Here is a 17703-nt window from a genome sequence, read left to right on the forward strand (position 1 = left end):
GTGGTAGTCAAAAATAATCTACCAATTTTGTGAAAGATAATGATTTTGTCTTCCTACACATTGCATTCACGGGGGAGGCGACTTCAATCTGATATTCTTACATTGAAATCAATTTATCAGGGGAAGGGTTTATACGATTCCTCCTCCTACATTTCTTTATCTACTGACCTCGCTCCATACAAATAAACCCCGCCAAAGAGCTTTCCTCTGAATACGATATATATGTCAATACCGATTAAGGGGGAGAAGACAACAGAACGTGTATTTTTCATTGCACTCCTACATGTCTATTAGAAAATAAGCGAATCTATGAATCTGTGGAACCGAATTACTTCTTGTTTTGGTGACTTTAAAGAGAATCTGCTTTTTGTTCGATGTCGTGTATCCCACGCTAATGCACTTTTACGAAATATAAAATATTACGTAATTTTTAGCATATATGTACAAAAGAAATTCACATGAGATCCTTTTTTTATTAAAAGAATTACATAATCACACCCCTTCTTTTTATCAATGAAAAAATTCATAGTCGTTATATCAGATACGAAACCTTTATTCTATATCATATAATTATGCATGTAATTTTTGAGATACAAATTTTTCTTTATGAGAATGTAATCAACATTTCTTTTTATATTTTGTTAATTAAGTATTTTAAAATTACTACAATTAAAGAAGCATGCATCAATCATATGTTGTTGGTACACCTATAGGTCAGAAAATGTATCATAAACCGAATTTTGCGTTATAAATTATTACCTTGTTGTGTTTCTATAGTGGCAAAAGTATACTACCTGTATAGATTATAAATTTTTTCAGTGACATCGTGATTTCACGTCCAATAATCAAACGTTCTATGGACTAATTTAAAAGTGTTATTTTTTCCAGGGTTTGGTATGAGTGGTGAGTGCGCATGAATCTCAACTTCATTCTTTCTTTTCCTATGTGAGTAGTTGACCCCGTGTAATCAAAATGATCCCAATGTAAATTCAGTGAGTAAAACTACAGTTTCTAAGACATAATCTTTGACAGGCATTGTCATGAAAAATAAAAAAAAAATCTTATATAAAATCTTAACGTTTTTATGATTTTTTGCAGATTAAAGTACAGATCCGATTTTTCTCAGAAATTCTTTTGGTTCATCCTGTACCACTCTCATGTCTTTACCATTCAGCTTTTTGATTGTAAAAGCGATGCATACAAGGAGAGGGGTACCTCTTTTCATGTCTGAGGTTGTAAGAGAGCTTCATTTGTTTGTTATTGTTGGTTTTAAATGGATTATATTTAAATCCTATTGACCTATTGTCAGAGTCAATATTGTTTTATGGCCGTCGTACCGGGCCGCGGTACATAAATACATTTTAACACTCAGGTGCTAGATTTTCCGGCGAGATTTAAGAAGTATTCTGATTTTTCTGAGCAGAGTGCTTGGTGATTTAAGAGGATTGTTAGAAATCGGGAAATTAAGATCGACATACGTTTTCTATTTTCTCTATCTAGAAAACCTTTGAGAAAATTTAGAAAAAAATCTGTATTCCTTTTTCTTTTTCATTTATTTTTTTTTCCAAGAAAAATATATAACAAATTAAAATGAATGTATTCCTTGCATCTTTCACCCTTACCTCTTTAGCTAAATTAAACCTTGCAAAAGAAACATTACAATCATGGCATCATTAAATATTAATTTTAACTCACTTTTTAATTTCATAGATCTTTTTACTAGGTGGGGGGTAAAATCAAAATTTACAACAAGATAGGTCAATAAAATAAATACATAAAAAGAGGTTTTTTTTCGTAAACCATGTAATTTCAGAATTAATTATAGTTAGGGACTTTTACTCTCTTTTATTCCACAGATAATTCTTAAAATTTAAAGTCTGCAATGAAATAAAAGGATTTCATTTTGTCCTGTAAATGTTATATGCTTAACACGTTTTCAGCACAAGCTAAAAGTTTGTTTGAAAATTAGTAGAAAGTATCCGAAAAATGTTAACCATGCTTACATGGAAGAAAAAGATACTTTCAAGCATAAAGTCGTACGCTCATACTAGATTATTAAAATGAAAATGACGTGTCTTATGGCTGGTAAAATTCCCTTCTTGATGCTTTGATAGTCGAGTAAAAAAGTAATTTATTATCATCCCTCATCAACTTGTCTCATAAAGTGTATTTTCTCTCTGTTGATAATTAATTTTTGAAAACAACTTTGACAACTTCTGAACAACATAATAACCCCCCTTTTTGCCGACCTGGTCGTACAGGCCGATAGCAGGATAGCGCTATCACTTCATCAAGGAGGGATTTGAATTACCCCCTTTTCCTCCATGTTCATGTCATAGCCGGATCGCTTCAGTGAAAATCACAATAAAGTCCATAAATCCATTATCATTTGACAACAGTGAGAAGAAAAAAAGAAAAGACGCTAACCTTTTCTACTGACCTATAAAACCAGTGGAATGCGGGTAGATATTGGGAAGTATTGAAATGATGTTCAAAGAAAATATATTATTGGTAAATTGGAAGATTGTTATCATTTTATGCGTTTTGACGCTACATGCAAAATAATACCTATTGCAATACCTCATGATATTGCATGAAAAAACATCATTTTGATATAAACCTGTTTTACTGTCTTATTGGAAACCTTTAAAGTCAGAGGTCTATTTGAAATTTTATTTTAATTTATCTACAAAAAATAATAATAATAGTTTTTGAAAGAATCAAGTCTTCCTGGAAGACATGAAGTCTTTCTTGGATACTTATTATGTTGTTGTTTTAAAAATATATATATACTTCAAACTTATGCCCATGAATCCTTCTCTATAGGAGAAGATTGTTCAAAATCATACGCCAGTTTAAAATAGTTTTGATATACCCTACAATCAAAAAATGTACGTGAAAGCTGAATTTCTAATCTACATAAAATTCTATCGATGGTACATGTACATCTCCAGATCGAGTAAACGTTCTACTAAGGCCATGCAAAGTTAAACGTTCTAGGCCTTTTTTAAGCCATTTTTTTTTCCTTTATTCAAAACATGATCAGCTTTTAATATATTACATAAACAAAAAAATATATTTGGTGTTTATATTTTATTGATTTAGCAATGGAAACTTGGAAGAAATGAGAGATGAAAAATATTTTAGCCTCTTCCTTTAAGTAAAATATAATATAAACATTGGTGTAAATCAGCCGTGAATAATTAAAAAAAAATAAAAAAAATCCAGGTAACTTTTAAAAATTTTGAAATCTCAAAGTTTTTTTTTCCGAAACCATTAACATCAAAACATACAACTTAACAATCTTTCATACAAACATTCTTCATGATAAAGTAAAGTCCGGTCATCAGAGCCATAGAACTTAGACAAGCTCGCTTTTGATCTCAGTCTTAGTTTTTACAAAAGGAATAATGAGACTGAAGTCCAAAATTGAGACTGTTGTTAAAATTGAACTTGTCTAAGATTTATGGTCTCAGGGCATGGCTTTTTGACATAACATTGACAACAGTTTTACCGCTTTTCGACATATTGGTCAGATTCCAGTAATTTTCTTACAAGTCACTGGTCATTTGCAGATTAAATTAATTTGGTAAGAAAAATTCTGACTATACACACAAGTACTCAAAAATGTAATTAAAAGATGCTCGAGATTCCAACTGACGGCATCTATCATAATTTTTGGATATCAAGTCATACAGCAATCTGTTTCATTTCTCATGAGTATGATTTGTGATTTATGTTCCACTATTAGCAGACCTTTATAATAAGCGAAATTTATTTGAAAATTTTTATTACAGGAAGTGTCTTTAATTCAACATTTGGTTTTTCATTTTCAATATATGCAAGGAAAAGGTTAATTGTAAATATCAACAGTTAAGGTTTATTATGAAATATATAGAGATAACAAACAGTATTCAAGCTCTCAAAAGTCCATTTAACAATACGAAATTGGAGCACAGCAAACACGAACCTCAAAAACATCAGAGGTGGGATCAGGTACCATGGGGAGTGAGCATCCTCTTCTGACTTGTTACACCCGCCTTGTGCTCTTTGTCATAATCGCGAATAACGGAAAATCACATGGCAATTCAATATGTATATAATGACCCATCAATTACAATGAAAAACGTTTTATTTGTAGATATATTGACGACGTATTGTCAATCAGCAATGGTTATTTCCATTCTTATGTCGATAAGATATATCCGGTAAACTTGAAATAAAAGATGTAACAAGTCTCACATATCTATGTCATGTTTGGGTAATTTACTTGAAAAAGATATGAATGGTAAACTGACAACCAAGATTATGATTAACGTGATTACTTAAACTTTTCAATCGTTAACTGTCCTCACTAATGTCGCAATAAACCTTCACCTGGATACGGGTTTTATATTTTTCAGTTGATTAGATACATAAAGGCATGCTCTAAGTATAAACAATTTCTAAAACGAGGTAAATTTAACAAAAAACAAGTTGCTGAAACAAGAATATCAGCAGTCTCGTTTAAAGTCATCATTTCTGTGGTCTTTGATTCTATGGTCGACAGACATTGTAAGCAAATACCATTTATCATTAAGACAAATGCTGACTGATGCTTTTCATACTAATTGTCAAGCCATTATTTCCAAACTAAATTGTCTTCGGATTTTCCGTTATTTCCAGATCATACGGCAAAGAGCACACGGCGGTTGACCGGTCGGCAGGAGATGTCCACTCCTCTATGGCACCTGATCCAACTTCTGATGTTTTGGAGGTCCGTGATTTCTCTGCTCGAAATTTGTTTTGTTTAAAGATCTTTTGAGCTTTGATATTATCTCATTATATTTCATTCTTTTCAAGGCGACCACCTATTACTCAATTGTTGTCTCAATATACAAAATATTTTCTTCGGAGTAGCTTTGATGTGAACATTAATATGGCCAAATTTTTAAATTTTTTTTTCAAGAATGATGTGAAATTTAAAAAGGTTGATGGACAAAATAGTATGATTCCTAAAATTCGACCTCGGGTTAATATCACAATTTACCAAGACAGTAACAAAACCCTCATGGTTAATCAAGTTAACTATATTTTCACTTTAGTAAATCCAAGTGATTTTACAATGAATTTCAGATAAATTTATTTAATTTTTATAAATTTCTAAAAGTAATTTTCTGATATTAAAAAGAACTATAGTATTTCAACTTTTAAAACAAAATTACTTAATGGGTATTTAATTCACTGAATTTAAGCTCTTAATCCTAAAAAAGGTTCTTAAGTAAAGTTTTATATTATAATTTATATATAATATACAGTGTAATATATATTTATATATTAAGTAAAGTATATGTTATTTAATTAAATTATCAGAAGATTTACTATGGTTAACTAAATATTTTTTGTTACGTGTTGGGAAGAACTCGCTCTGTTTCATTTCGATTCTTAAACAAAATTTCTATATACTAAAAATCGTACACAGAAATATTCAAAAATTGATAAAAAGATCCTGTAACTCTTCATTGAAAATATCTATGTTTGGGCGATCAATATTCCAGCAAACTGTTGTACGTCTAATTGGTACTAATTGGTTCTATCAGTTGACCTCGTATGATGGAAAATATATAATAAAAAAAGAAAATTCCATATTACAAGAAATTAAAAAAAAATTGGTGCTTTCAGCTCTACATTTAGATATATGGACGACGCCTCAGCATTATTAGTAACATCCATTTTTGTGTCGCCTTAGTAAATCCCAGTCACGGGAACTTGACGTTACTTACACGTTTCACATGTTTTCGACGGGTCAAATTTTCGTGGTTTGAGGAAAAAATGTAGGTTCGTTAGGATTTTATTTCGTGGATGAAGATTTGTTCAGTAGAAATATATGTGAAAATTACATTTCATGGTGGGCTTAAATTCGTGGGTCTCTTAATATCTGGAAAACCACAAAAATTAAAACCCCCACGAAAATTAGTGATTTCACAGTATTTTGTTTAAATAAACATTTTGATAATTTGATAATCTAAAAAAAATAATAAAAGAAAAATAAGTAACGTCAGATGCCTGTGATCCCAGTGACTCGAAAAAAAAGACAATCTTTCTCGTTTATTACATCTGTACATGTTTTGTTGTATTACTATAGATGATTAAGACCAGCTCGAACTACATGTAAATTGTTTGACAAACATGATCACTTTGGCTTTTCCATCGTCAATTTTCTTTATTTATGTAGTCGTTATAATTAATACATGTTCGCAAATATTACCTTTTAACTTGATCACATGTGTTTTTCCTACCAATTGTAAGACCGTTGTATGATTTTACACTGAATTTGAAGGAAATACATGGAGATAAAGAACAGCATTCAAACTTAAAGTCCATAAAACAATACAAAATACGAACAGAGCAAACACAGTGAGACTTCCACTCCAAGAAATCAGGAGTGGATCGGTGCCATGGAGGGGTGAGCATCCCCTGCCGACAGGTCACACCCGCCGCGTGCTCCTTGTCATAATCGGGAAATAACGGGATTTTCCGTCTGTCTGATCTATATATTTGGCTCACAATGGGTGTGGGCAAAGTGTACTCCTTCTATGCACATGATTCTATATCTGGAAATTTTTGAAGGTTAACTAATCAGTCACTGTTCGTTAAAATATCTTCAATTTTTCATTACTTTTACTTTCACATAGAATAGTTTATTTCTATGTCTCTCGACCAATAGAATTAAACTATTCTCTATGAAAGCATGATAATGAAAAAGTTAAAATGTCTTCAACTTTTTAATATTATACTGTCATTTAGAATAGTTTAATTTTATCGGTCGAGAGAGGGCCAAAAGCTATATTCTTTCAGGGTGATATTTTCTAGCAATGTGAAAGATAATTTGATAATGTAAAATATCATACACAAGGGTTTTACTTTGCATAGGTAAATAAGGGCTTATGGTTTGCGGTATGTATTTGTACACAAAGCATAGTAAAATAAAAAGCATTAAAAACACCTCCTCACTTTAAAAAAAACTTTGCCAACCTCTGTTGCACCTCAGTTGAAAAAAATCGGAGGTGATTTCAATATACATGCAACAATTATGTAATGGCAAAATAGAATATTTGTCAACGTTTTCGAAATGCTAAATGTTAATTCTATATTTCTATAGGAGTGCGCAATTGAGTACGCAATCCTCTTAAAGACCAAAGACAGTTTAACTGAAAAATGCAAACATCGATGTAGTAATAAAAGACCGCATAAGAGGAAATAGAATATCGTTAATGTATGATTAAATACAGCGGTTTTTCTGATCGTCATGGTCAGTAAACAAATGATGTCCTAAGAAGGAAAAAGTCAACAGAATTCCGAAAGTCAACACTCCCACATAAGGAGGGGATAAACTAGCGAGTTACTCAGAATTAAGTCACTCTGTTGACTTGTACGTATATTAACACACAAGAATAGTTTGTAAACTTTATACGTAAACTGGTCTCCAATTTTTGGGAAGTAAAAATTAAAAATAAGAATAATAGTTGGAACTAAAAGAAAACAAAATATCCATGAACTTGAGAAAATAGGATTACACATTTAATACAGATAAATATATAATTAAAAAGACAAAATTATGGTCAAACTTTGTATAAAAGAAAATTCTAATCACCTATTTGAAGCACTTAACGGGAAATAACTCTAAAATGTTTTAAGCGAGTTAATTGTCATAAATGAAGAGCAATTTTTTGGAGTTATTGTTCTTTTTTTTATATAATAGCTCCAGCTTTAATTTGTAGACTTTCGTTCATTTAAAACTATTTTAGATGAACGACTGGAAAGCTATATCCACTCATAGAAAAAAAGTGATTGTTTCTTTCTCGATGAACTGGGATTTTTAAAATTAAAATAAAGTGTTAATCAGTCTTATACCCATAGCTCCCTTTCTAAGGAGAAAATTCTTTAAAATCATATATCATTTTTAAATATTTTTCATATTCCTAACAACCAAAATGAATTTGAATCACTATAGCTATATTGGATTCCAAAACTTCATAAAAATCCTCATGAACAAAGATACAAAGTGTTTTTCAGTAAATATGTTACCAAGCCTTCTTTACTATTCACTAAAATATTAACGGTAGTGAAGGAGAAACTTCAGGAGTACTGTGCAATAATATATACAAATTGTGGTGTAAATCAGATGTGAATACTAAAAAAGATCATCGGAATTTCTGGAAAATTTGAAATCACAAAATTTTTACCAAAATCAACGGCATAAACATTAACGACTTTTCAACTTCATATACAACCATTCCAAATTATAATTTTTTTAAAAAATCAGGCTTTTTGATATCATTGACAACTGCTTTTTCAATAAAAATTGAACTCGTAAATTTACTAACCTTTTCATCGGTCATTGCTTATTTGAAAAATTATTTTGTTTAAAAAAAACATTCTTATTGTACAGACAATTACACTGAAGTTGAGATTTAAAAGATGCTTGAGTTTCAGATTGACAATATTAATGTGGTTTTTGGAGATCAGGTCTTCCAACAATTTATTGGAATTCCCATGCGTCCCGTTATAAGCAGACCTACTTTTGTATTCAAATGAAGCAAAATTTGTCCAAATCATATTTTGAAAATAAGAAACACTTGCTGTGGCCTTCAAGTCGACATATACGTATATCGACGACGTTTTGTCAAATAACAATGGTTATTTCGATTCTTATGTCGATACACTATATGCCGGTTAGCTTGAAATAAAAGATACCACAAAGTCTGACACATCTATTTCAGATTTGGAATTTTTACTTGAAAAAGACGTTAATGGTAATCTAACAAACCAAGCTTTATGTTAAACGTAATGACTAACTTTTTAATTGTCAACTTCCCTTATGAGGATTATATCTCTCGGCTAATTCGATACGCACAAGCATCCTCCACTTATAAATAATTTCTAAATCGAGGTAAAATATTGACAAACAAGTCTTAAACGAGGTGAATTATATTATTTTCAAACAAGTTGGTTGTTAAAATAAGAATATCAGCAGTCTCGTTTTAACAAAATATGTGAATATAATGATCAGTATTCAAGCTTAAAAGTCCACTAAACATTACATATTCGGAACGGAGCAAACACGAACCCCCAAACAGCAGAGGTAGGGTCAGGTGCCATGAAAGACATTTCACAAATCATTTCATAAATTCAATTCTTATTCTCGTATGGGACGTAAATCAATAATCAATCAAATCGTAAGTTCTACGGTCGATACAATGACCTTGTCGGTAAATACGATTTACCAATAAGTCAAATGCTGAGTGACGTTTTTCATACTAATTGCTAGGGCATTATACGAGGGTTGTCCAAGAAGTTCGTGGACAATGACGTTTTGGTTAAAATAAATGGTTCTATATGCATCTATTGTATATCAAAATATTTCTTATGAAATATCAAGTCAGACAGATTTATTTATTATTGATGAAACTTACTATTTTTGTAAAAATCGGAGTCTTTAAAGATCGCAGATTGCGCGCACGGAACAGTCTGATGTTAAGCTAATTTCATTAAAACGTCAAACATTTGCGTTTTGACTTAACACATGTTCGTGGACACACACTATATTTCTTTTTTAAAACACAACACTCTTCCATGATCTTTATGTATAGAAAATAATTTACTCAAAATTTTAAAATTCAAAACAATGCAATCTATACAAATAGTTTGTATACAAAAATTCCACAGCCACGCCCGACGCTGCGCTAGATTTATAACAACGTCATGAATAGAAACCTCCATTTTCAGTAATTTACATGAGTTTTAAAATTCTTGTAGTGTCTTCGAATTTATACACACCGTTGAAAAATCGTATATATCAATCTCAAATCATTACACTAGATATTTTTAAAAAAAAAAAATATTTGTTTTAACAAATCTTTTGTCTCTTACCTCGTTTCAACTTCATCGAAACATATTTTTTGATCGGAAGCTGCCCCGTTCGGACTGCCGACGTCGCTTTTTCTGTCGAGTTTTGACATATACATGTTTGGGGTTTTGTTTAGTATTCTCACTGTTTATATACCAAACGATACTTAAGATATTATAAAATGATTATAGACTCTTTATTTGTGTTACATAAAATTTTTCAATAAAGTTTTGACTTGTTTTATATAGAAAATATTCATTTTAATCCGAACACTTTATATCAGAGTTAATGTCATTTTAACCTTGGTCCGTTAAAGACCCCGATTTTTACAAAAATATTACGTTACATAAATAAAAATAAAATCATTCTGACGTTTTTGCATAATAAATATTTTGATATATAACAGATTTAAATACAACCATTTATTTTCACTAAAACGTACGTCATTGTCCACGAACTTTTCGGACAACCCTCGTATACACACTAAATAATCAACGGATTTTCCACATTCTTTCCCAATCATGACAAGGAGACCGGTTATGAGGGTAATATATAATTTGTTGGACCTGAGGTAAAAATATTGCCGAGAGTTGTAGATTTCCAGGTTCAACAAGTCGTTTACTCCATTACCCAGACAACAACAGTAATTGTTTTCTTATACTCTTCAATTTAAATCTACATGAAATATAAGTGGAGAGAACGAACAGTATTCCAGCTCAAAAGTCCATTAAACATGACAGAAAAAGAGCAGAGAAAACACGGACCTTTCAAAGATTAGAAGTGGGATCAGGTGCCATGCCATGGAAAAGTGAGTATCCCCTGCCGACCGGTCACACCCGCCGTGTGTTTCCTGTCACGATCAGGAAAAAAGAAAAAATAATCCGTAGACAATTCACTATGTAAATAATGAACTGACACTTAATATGAAAAAAGCATTTGACTTAATGATAGTTTGTATTTGCTGAGAAAGTCATTGTATCCACTACTGAACTTACGTAATAGACTGCTGATATTCTTGCATCATCGACTTGTTTGTCAACAACAATTAAGTAATGAGTAGTATTTATGACTTTAAAAATGCAATTCTTTATTTCATGTGTCCAAATATTATATTAATATTGATACTGTTATACAGAGTTATCTGTTGTTTATCTGAAAAAAAAGATTTGTTTGTAAAACATTGATAACCATGCTGCTCAGAGAGTTTTTTTTCAAAGTAGGTCAAGGTCAGTGAAGATACCTCAATGCATTCAGAAGTTATGAACCAGGCTAATTTTTTTTCAAACGAAGGACAAACATAAAGAGATCAACAAGAAAGGTAATTAAACTAAGATCATAGGTTTTATTACAAGAAATGCAGATAAGAAATATATATGCCCCAACGCTATTTATACGTGAAGTACTGACCACGTTTATACTTGTAGTTTTAAGAAGTTACTCCAAGGTCAATGTTTTGAGGCCAAAAACTGTCGAACTCAAGATCAACTTTTTATCACAAGAAATACAACTTTGAAACATACTTTCAAATACTTTTTGTTTCAAATTTCAATCTTATCTAAGAACATTTAAGAAAATGATACAGCTATTTTCTTGGAAAAGAAATGAGCTTTAGTTGTAAAAAAAAAATCCATTATGCTGGTCTAATCTTCATCTCCACACGCGCCATTGAGTACTGTTTATGTTTCCATGGATACCATTCGATACCAGTTCCCTCAAGTGTGGGATCCCCAGCAATTTCCCCCGTTGTCCTAGGCCCATAAGGGGATCCTTTTAGAAATTCGCCATTCAGATTGGAGCTTAAATATATAAATATATTTTTATACAACTAATTAATGAAATAAACATTACAAAAGTTACATTAAAAATAATTCATTTCAATCTGTATTGTATTTGTAATTATCAACATTCAGTGTAGTGTTTTAAGCATCTAATCGTTCGAACTTGACACGTTCGTTTTTTTTCCGTTTTATTTTTTAAATTTTATTGTTTTGGTTTTCTTTCCTTTTATTGTTTCTTTTTGTTTTGTTTTGTTTTTCATATTTATTTTTTGAATAATTAAAACTTTATCATGATATTTTGTTTACCTGTAACAGGAATTAAACCACCATCCCGATTTCAGACGCTTAGCACAATTCATAAAAGAGTTGTCGCGATCCCGATCCGGGGTGCTGAATCTCTGATTGTTATGACGTAGAAGATTGGACTGAGGGTAGTTAAGGGAATCCCCTATAGCAATAATATTAACACAAAAGTAATCATTGCAATACTTGATATAGCAGAAAAAAATCTTTCAGAGAAAACGTTCTTTGTAAAAAAAAAAAAAAAAAAAAAAAAAAAACAAAAAAAAAAAAATGTCTTTCGTAAGACGGACATTGGGAGAAAAAAATCATCCTCTGCATCCTCTAAAGAACGGATTAAACGACCATAAGTAGAAACAGGACCGTGATTTATTTTAATGATGAGCTTCATCGTTCTTTCTCTTACTGTTTCATCCTTATCAATTTACCATTTTTGCAGAATGCAATTAAAATGTGAATAGAATTATTAAAAATAATTTAACCACCTCCAGTACCAATTACTTTGTGAGAACATAGGAAAAACAGGTTTTTTTATTTTTAAAATAAAATACCCGCATCTCCTGTGTATTTCCCAACCGAGAGTCTATAATCCGTACTCTCTGGACTCAAACGAAAATCCCTGTATTCTGCCGTCACGATGTTTCCCGACCAATCCATCAGCTTGATGTTGAGGACGTTATTTCCGGCAGCTGTTAGTTTGTGTATAGCCTCGTTTCCGAGCCAGAATTCTGAAGTTAGGTTCCCGAACCCATCTCTGTAATCAGTCCAGTTTCGATTAAAATTGACTGATGCATCCTGGCGTCGTTGTATAACGGTCCAACGTCCGTCGTCATGATATAAATCACAGTAGACTTGTTTTGCACTTCCTGAAAAAAATCATGGTATTTCCGAGATACAATACAGGATGAAATTATATTCAATAATTCAAAATTATTCTGTATGAAGATTCCAGTATGAATTGAGAGCAGAGCAGAAACCCGAAACCATCAGATTTGAAAGCAGGTGCCATCAAGGCGTAAGTATCCCCTTTCAACCAGTAAAGTAAAATTTAAAACACTTAATTCATTAAATGGACCAATTTCACAGTTTAACACTATATTTTGCGATATCCCAAATAAAACTTTGGGGTGGATACTCTGAACGAAAATTTTATAAGTACAATAATAACATTGTTGTATATCGTATATCATAAGAAAACATTTTGCTGAAACACGGTGTTACACTTAACACAAACTACATATCAACATTTATAGAGAATGATAAATCTAAAAAAAATCAAATAAAACTGATTCCTGTACAAACCTCCTAGCTCTATTTGGTAGACCCCGCTATTTGTCTCCCCTTTTGCTGCCCAGTCGGCACAATCACGATACGTGAAGGGAACTATTAAAAAAAAATATGTTTGCATAGCATAATTTCAAACATAGCTTAAGTCATTAGTCGTTATCAATAACGAAATGCAAGAAATCTTGAAAAAGCACTAAAATTTAACATTTTTCAAGTCAACATTGACGTCATTTCTGAAATCTCGACGTAATATCTAATATCTAAAAATATATCATTGATGTCACAAAACAGCTTTCAAAATTATGTTTTACATACAGGGCAATATCATTTTTCAAAGTATTTCTGATGGAATAGTATTTAAATGAGGTTTGATTTAACCTGGTTTACAAACTTGAACTTGAAAGAAAACCTGCCTGCTGGAGTGGGCATGGTAGATGTTGTTGTTGACATCGGGAGTGTAGGTGGAGGAGGAGCTTGTGTTGTCATGGTTACTGTTGTTGACTCAGTTGTGAAGGCAACAGCATTTTGTTGAAATGCTGCCATCTGTATTGAAAGATTTTGCACCAATGACATTAACTGTTGGTTTTGAAGCTTTATCAATTCATTTTCCTTTTTGAGTGAACTACAGCAGGACGTTGCATTCGCAATGGAAGTTTCCAGCAGGGATATTCTTTCTTCGTGTTCGTCCAGGTTTTGGAATAAGGACACTTGGCATCGTGAAACAAGTACAAAATTTGTTAGAAAACACCAAATCACAACAAAGGTGGCCATTTTGGCATTACTGTTATGTTTGACCTTTGTTGATAAGAACATTTGATACAAGAAAGCTATCAATAATATCAGAAGGTGCGCCCATGCATGTTTCTCTTTAAAGTGCATATACTTACGTAACAGGAAAAAATTCTCAGTTTCTCATAAGAAAACACCTTTTCTATTAACAAAATTTATTTGGGAATAATTAAAAATTGGCAAGAAAATGCAACCATGGTTGGTGCCTAATAAACAATAAAAAAAAATTCACTGTAAATTTACTTAGATAGACAAAATGTTTACCTTCTCTCAACAGATGCATTGTTAAGTCTCCGACTTAGGGTGCCATTTAGTTATCGGTCTATCCATCCATCCGTCCGTTTCATTTCATTTGTCTGTGATAGAGGGTGTGAAATGACCTAAATCTAATTTCCTCGATCTAAAAGGAAGGTCAAAAATGCTTTCTGTATATAAACATTGTCTTGTGGCATATTAGTTCGCCCCTTGGATGATTAGGTGACCTTAAACCTCAAACATCTTCACTCCTACGATACCTATGGGCATAAGGTGTGCAGTAACTTTGACCATATTTTCTAAATAAATGGCCGAACACAAAAACCTATTTGTATTAAATCGTTATTGCCTTTAAGTTTTTTTATTGCTAACAAAGAATTTTTCTTACCCTTAAAATATAAATGTTGGTTTCATATCTTTGAATTTTAAATATAGATATTACAGACATCATAAAAATCAAGCCAAAATCTATACACATTAGATAATGGTTAAACATAAGAAAAAATATGTACAGGGTGTTTCACAATATATGTCACACATCTAAATGGGCATAATCTGAATATCGAGCATGATACCAAAAATACCAAAACACGATAGTTAAGCACATTGATCTAAATTTATTATATTGCATAGTGTCGGGAAAATTATAATAAACCATGAAGTAACCGATGATATAACCAGTGATGTCATAATTTCTGCTATTCTCAAATTTGCGTAAAACTTGCAGCAAAAATTTGTTGTAAACTTTTATTATAAGAACAGTTTACGATATCTTTAATATTTTACAGGGGGTGATGATAAAAAATAACTAGACCAGCAATTACTGTCTATTTTTCTTATATTAATAATAAGTAGAGGGTTTAAATTAAATTAAAATGTAAAGATGAAAGACAGAGACCCTGCCTCCTCTTCACCCTACCCTACCCACCCCCCAAAAATCAAAAAGAGATGAGAACAATATCAGAGGGAAGTCAGTCATTGAGAAAACCTCATGAAAGTCTGATCTGAGTTGAAGGAAATGGTTTGTAACAATGCCAGTAGGTGTATCAAGAGTATTTCGAAATCTTAAAATTTTAGTTAAATGTGTCTGCATACAAGATTTCAACGTTTAAAGTCAAATGATATTCAGAGCCGGGGTTAAAGTTTGCAAGATTGACTGAAAGGAAGAGCGAAAGGAGTGGACACCAATTAACTCAAACCGGTAGTTCTGAAACGACACATTTATTGAAATGCAACTTTAAATAAAAATAGATTTGCACTTTGAGGGTTCTAAAAAGCCAGAAATAAAACAAAAAAAGTCTCAGAAATCTTGGGAATCTTGGGAAACTTACAAAACAGTTATCAGAAATTTATAAACATCAGTCTCTTAAGTTATTTAGGAAAATGTTTGGAAAACACTTGGAGAATAACATTTGAGGATTTGTTGCCATAGTAACTGAAGTAGAGAATTTTGGATACTTCTGACTCAAAAAAAAATAATATTGAATATATGCTGATTAAAATGATATATAAAATGTATATGTAGCTTTACTTGTCATTTATCTATCTGTCTTTAGATGTGTGACATATATTTGAAACACCCTGTATGTACATCTACATGCAATCATCAACCCCGCTCCCGTAACCAATAAGTAAGGATGGGGGTAGAGAGATGTAATCTTCTCACACATCCTTTTTCATAGTCCTCTTTTATAGATTCCTGTTAAACCTATCTACCTCTCTCCTCAGGATTAATCAGTCGAGTAATACATATGTTAGTTTAAAGTTAAAATGTTTTTGAATGATAAATCAATTAACAGGGAAAATTTCAGATCGATTTCCCAAAGAAAAAAGTTTTTTTTTTAATTTTGTTTTTAATTTGTTAATTAATTAAAGTAGCATGTTTTATAAGGTACCACTGAATTTGCATTTTTATAAAAGGAAAAAAGTAAATTTCTATCAGCAACTTTATCATAAAATATTTTTTCGTTTAAAAAGTTCAACTAGAAAGGATAGATGTTGTTCCAGAAACAACCGTTTTATTTTTTATTTAAACATAAAATGGATGTTAATCACGTAAATAATTATTGCTTAAGAATCCTCTCTACACTGCACACTAAAAAGTTTCTTTCGGGGATTCTGCATTTAGAGTAATCTGCCTTTAGATCTTAATTCTAAAAACAAATAGAGATTTACAGCATATCACTCAATTTGTAATCAATTCAGGTTTTTGAACATTTTAAAAGACCAAAATGAATTACTTGAAAATGTTAATTACATGTATTTTCTCTGTGGGAGTATACAACTGTAATACCGGTGTCTATTTACCGATATTGTGTTGTATTTGAACATTTCCCCTGGGGGTAAATGCCAGGTACCATGTAGTGAAAAGTAATAAAGGAAGCTCAATATTAACATCTTTATGCAATATGTTTTCCTCAATGTCCAAATACTAAAAAATTGCAATAAAAAACAATTTCCCATTTGTTCATTTTGCCTTTTTTATGAAACTCAGTTCGTAATGTTTCCGTATTTCAGAGTAAATGCAGTTTAAATCTGCAAGTGGTAATCTAGCTTATAGCCATAGCTTCCTTTCCAAGGAGGAAAGTTTTTGAAATCCTCAGCATGTTTTTAATGTTTTTTTTTTTAATAACAATCAAATTGAATTTGAATTACCATACCTTTACTTTTATAGCCTTGATTATAGAAAATTAAATAATGAGGAAAAAATAAGAGCTTCACAAGTAATACTCTTGTATTTTGGATTGGAACTTACACTTTACTTTAAACAGCTTTACTATTTATTATAATAAGATATCGTGCACTGCTCCAACTCAGGTTGAACAGTATAGCTTGGAAAGCTACTTTAAAATGTAAAGATAACGAACTGTAGTCGATCTAAAACAAATCCTTAAGGTACATTGATACTCTGATAAGAGAGATAACTCTTAATGACACAATTTTCTATTATTCCTTTATAAATTTGTCAAGTTTAAGTATATTTTTTGCCAAATTTTGCCCCGCACGCCATGCTATATAGTTTGTATTTAATTCAGCATATACATTTGCATTGGAAAATCATAAAAATTAAAGAAAAATTTCATATGAGTGAGCAGAGGGTTTATGAACCTTAAATATTACAAATATTGTATCAAAAAGGGCATAAAATACAGACCTCTGGAAATTCTAGAGATAGGATCAGGTTCCTAGGAGGAGTAAGCATCCCCTGTTGACTGGTCATTTCTGCCATGAGCCCAGTGTAATGACTAGAGGTACTGTGAGCAATGAGCTCACTAAATGATATCCCCGGCATCCCATATGATTATATAATGGAAAAGTCCATGTTTTGCTGTGAATGAGAAACCCAAAATTGTGTCGGATCAAAAAGTAAAATAAGAGATGCACAATGGCAATATGTACATGTAA

At 31.5% G+C, this 17703-nt stretch overlaps 1 protein-coding gene across 1 annotated transcript; it reads right to left on the reverse strand.

Moving 5' to 3' along the window:
* Window positions 1-11443: 11443 nt before the first annotated feature.
* On the reverse strand, window positions 11444-14064 carry LOC134268447 (fibrinogen-like protein 1). Its single transcript, XM_062750707.1, has 5 exons — window positions 13668-14064; window positions 13270-13350; window positions 12519-12833; window positions 11974-12115; window positions 11444-11685 (listed from the first exon to the last, which is right to left on the reverse strand). The coding sequence occupies exons 1-5, from the start codon at window positions 14023-14025 to the stop codon at window positions 11520-11522; spliced, it is 1062 nt and encodes a 353-aa protein (XP_062606691.1). The 5' UTR covers window positions 14026-14064; the 3' UTR covers window positions 11444-11519.
* Between the last annotated feature and the right edge of the window lie 3639 nt (window positions 14065-17703).

This window comes from Saccostrea cucullata, unplaced genomic scaffold, assembly GCF_032062105.1.
Source record: "Saccostrea cucullata isolate Sc308-1 unplaced genomic scaffold, CSIRO_AGI_Scuc_v1 ctg721, whole genome shotgun sequence".
NCBI lineage: Eukaryota > Metazoa > Mollusca > Bivalvia > Ostreida > Ostreidae > Saccostrea > Saccostrea cuccullata.

Excerpts from the sequence above, each read along its gene's own strand:
- LOC134268447 (XM_062750707.1), bottom strand. The coding sequence starts at position 14,025 with ATGGCCACCTTTGTTGTGATTTGGTGTTTTCTAACAAATTTTGTACTT. Across the intron at positions 12,834-13,269 it reads CTACCAAATAGAGCTAGGAG|GAAGTGCAAAACAAGTCTAC; the intron begins GTTTGTACAGGA and ends GATTTTTTTCAG. Across the intron at positions 11,686-11,973 it reads TGGTTTAATTCCTGTTACAG|CTCCAATCTGAATGGCGAAT; the intron begins GTAAACAAAATA and ends TATATATTTAAG.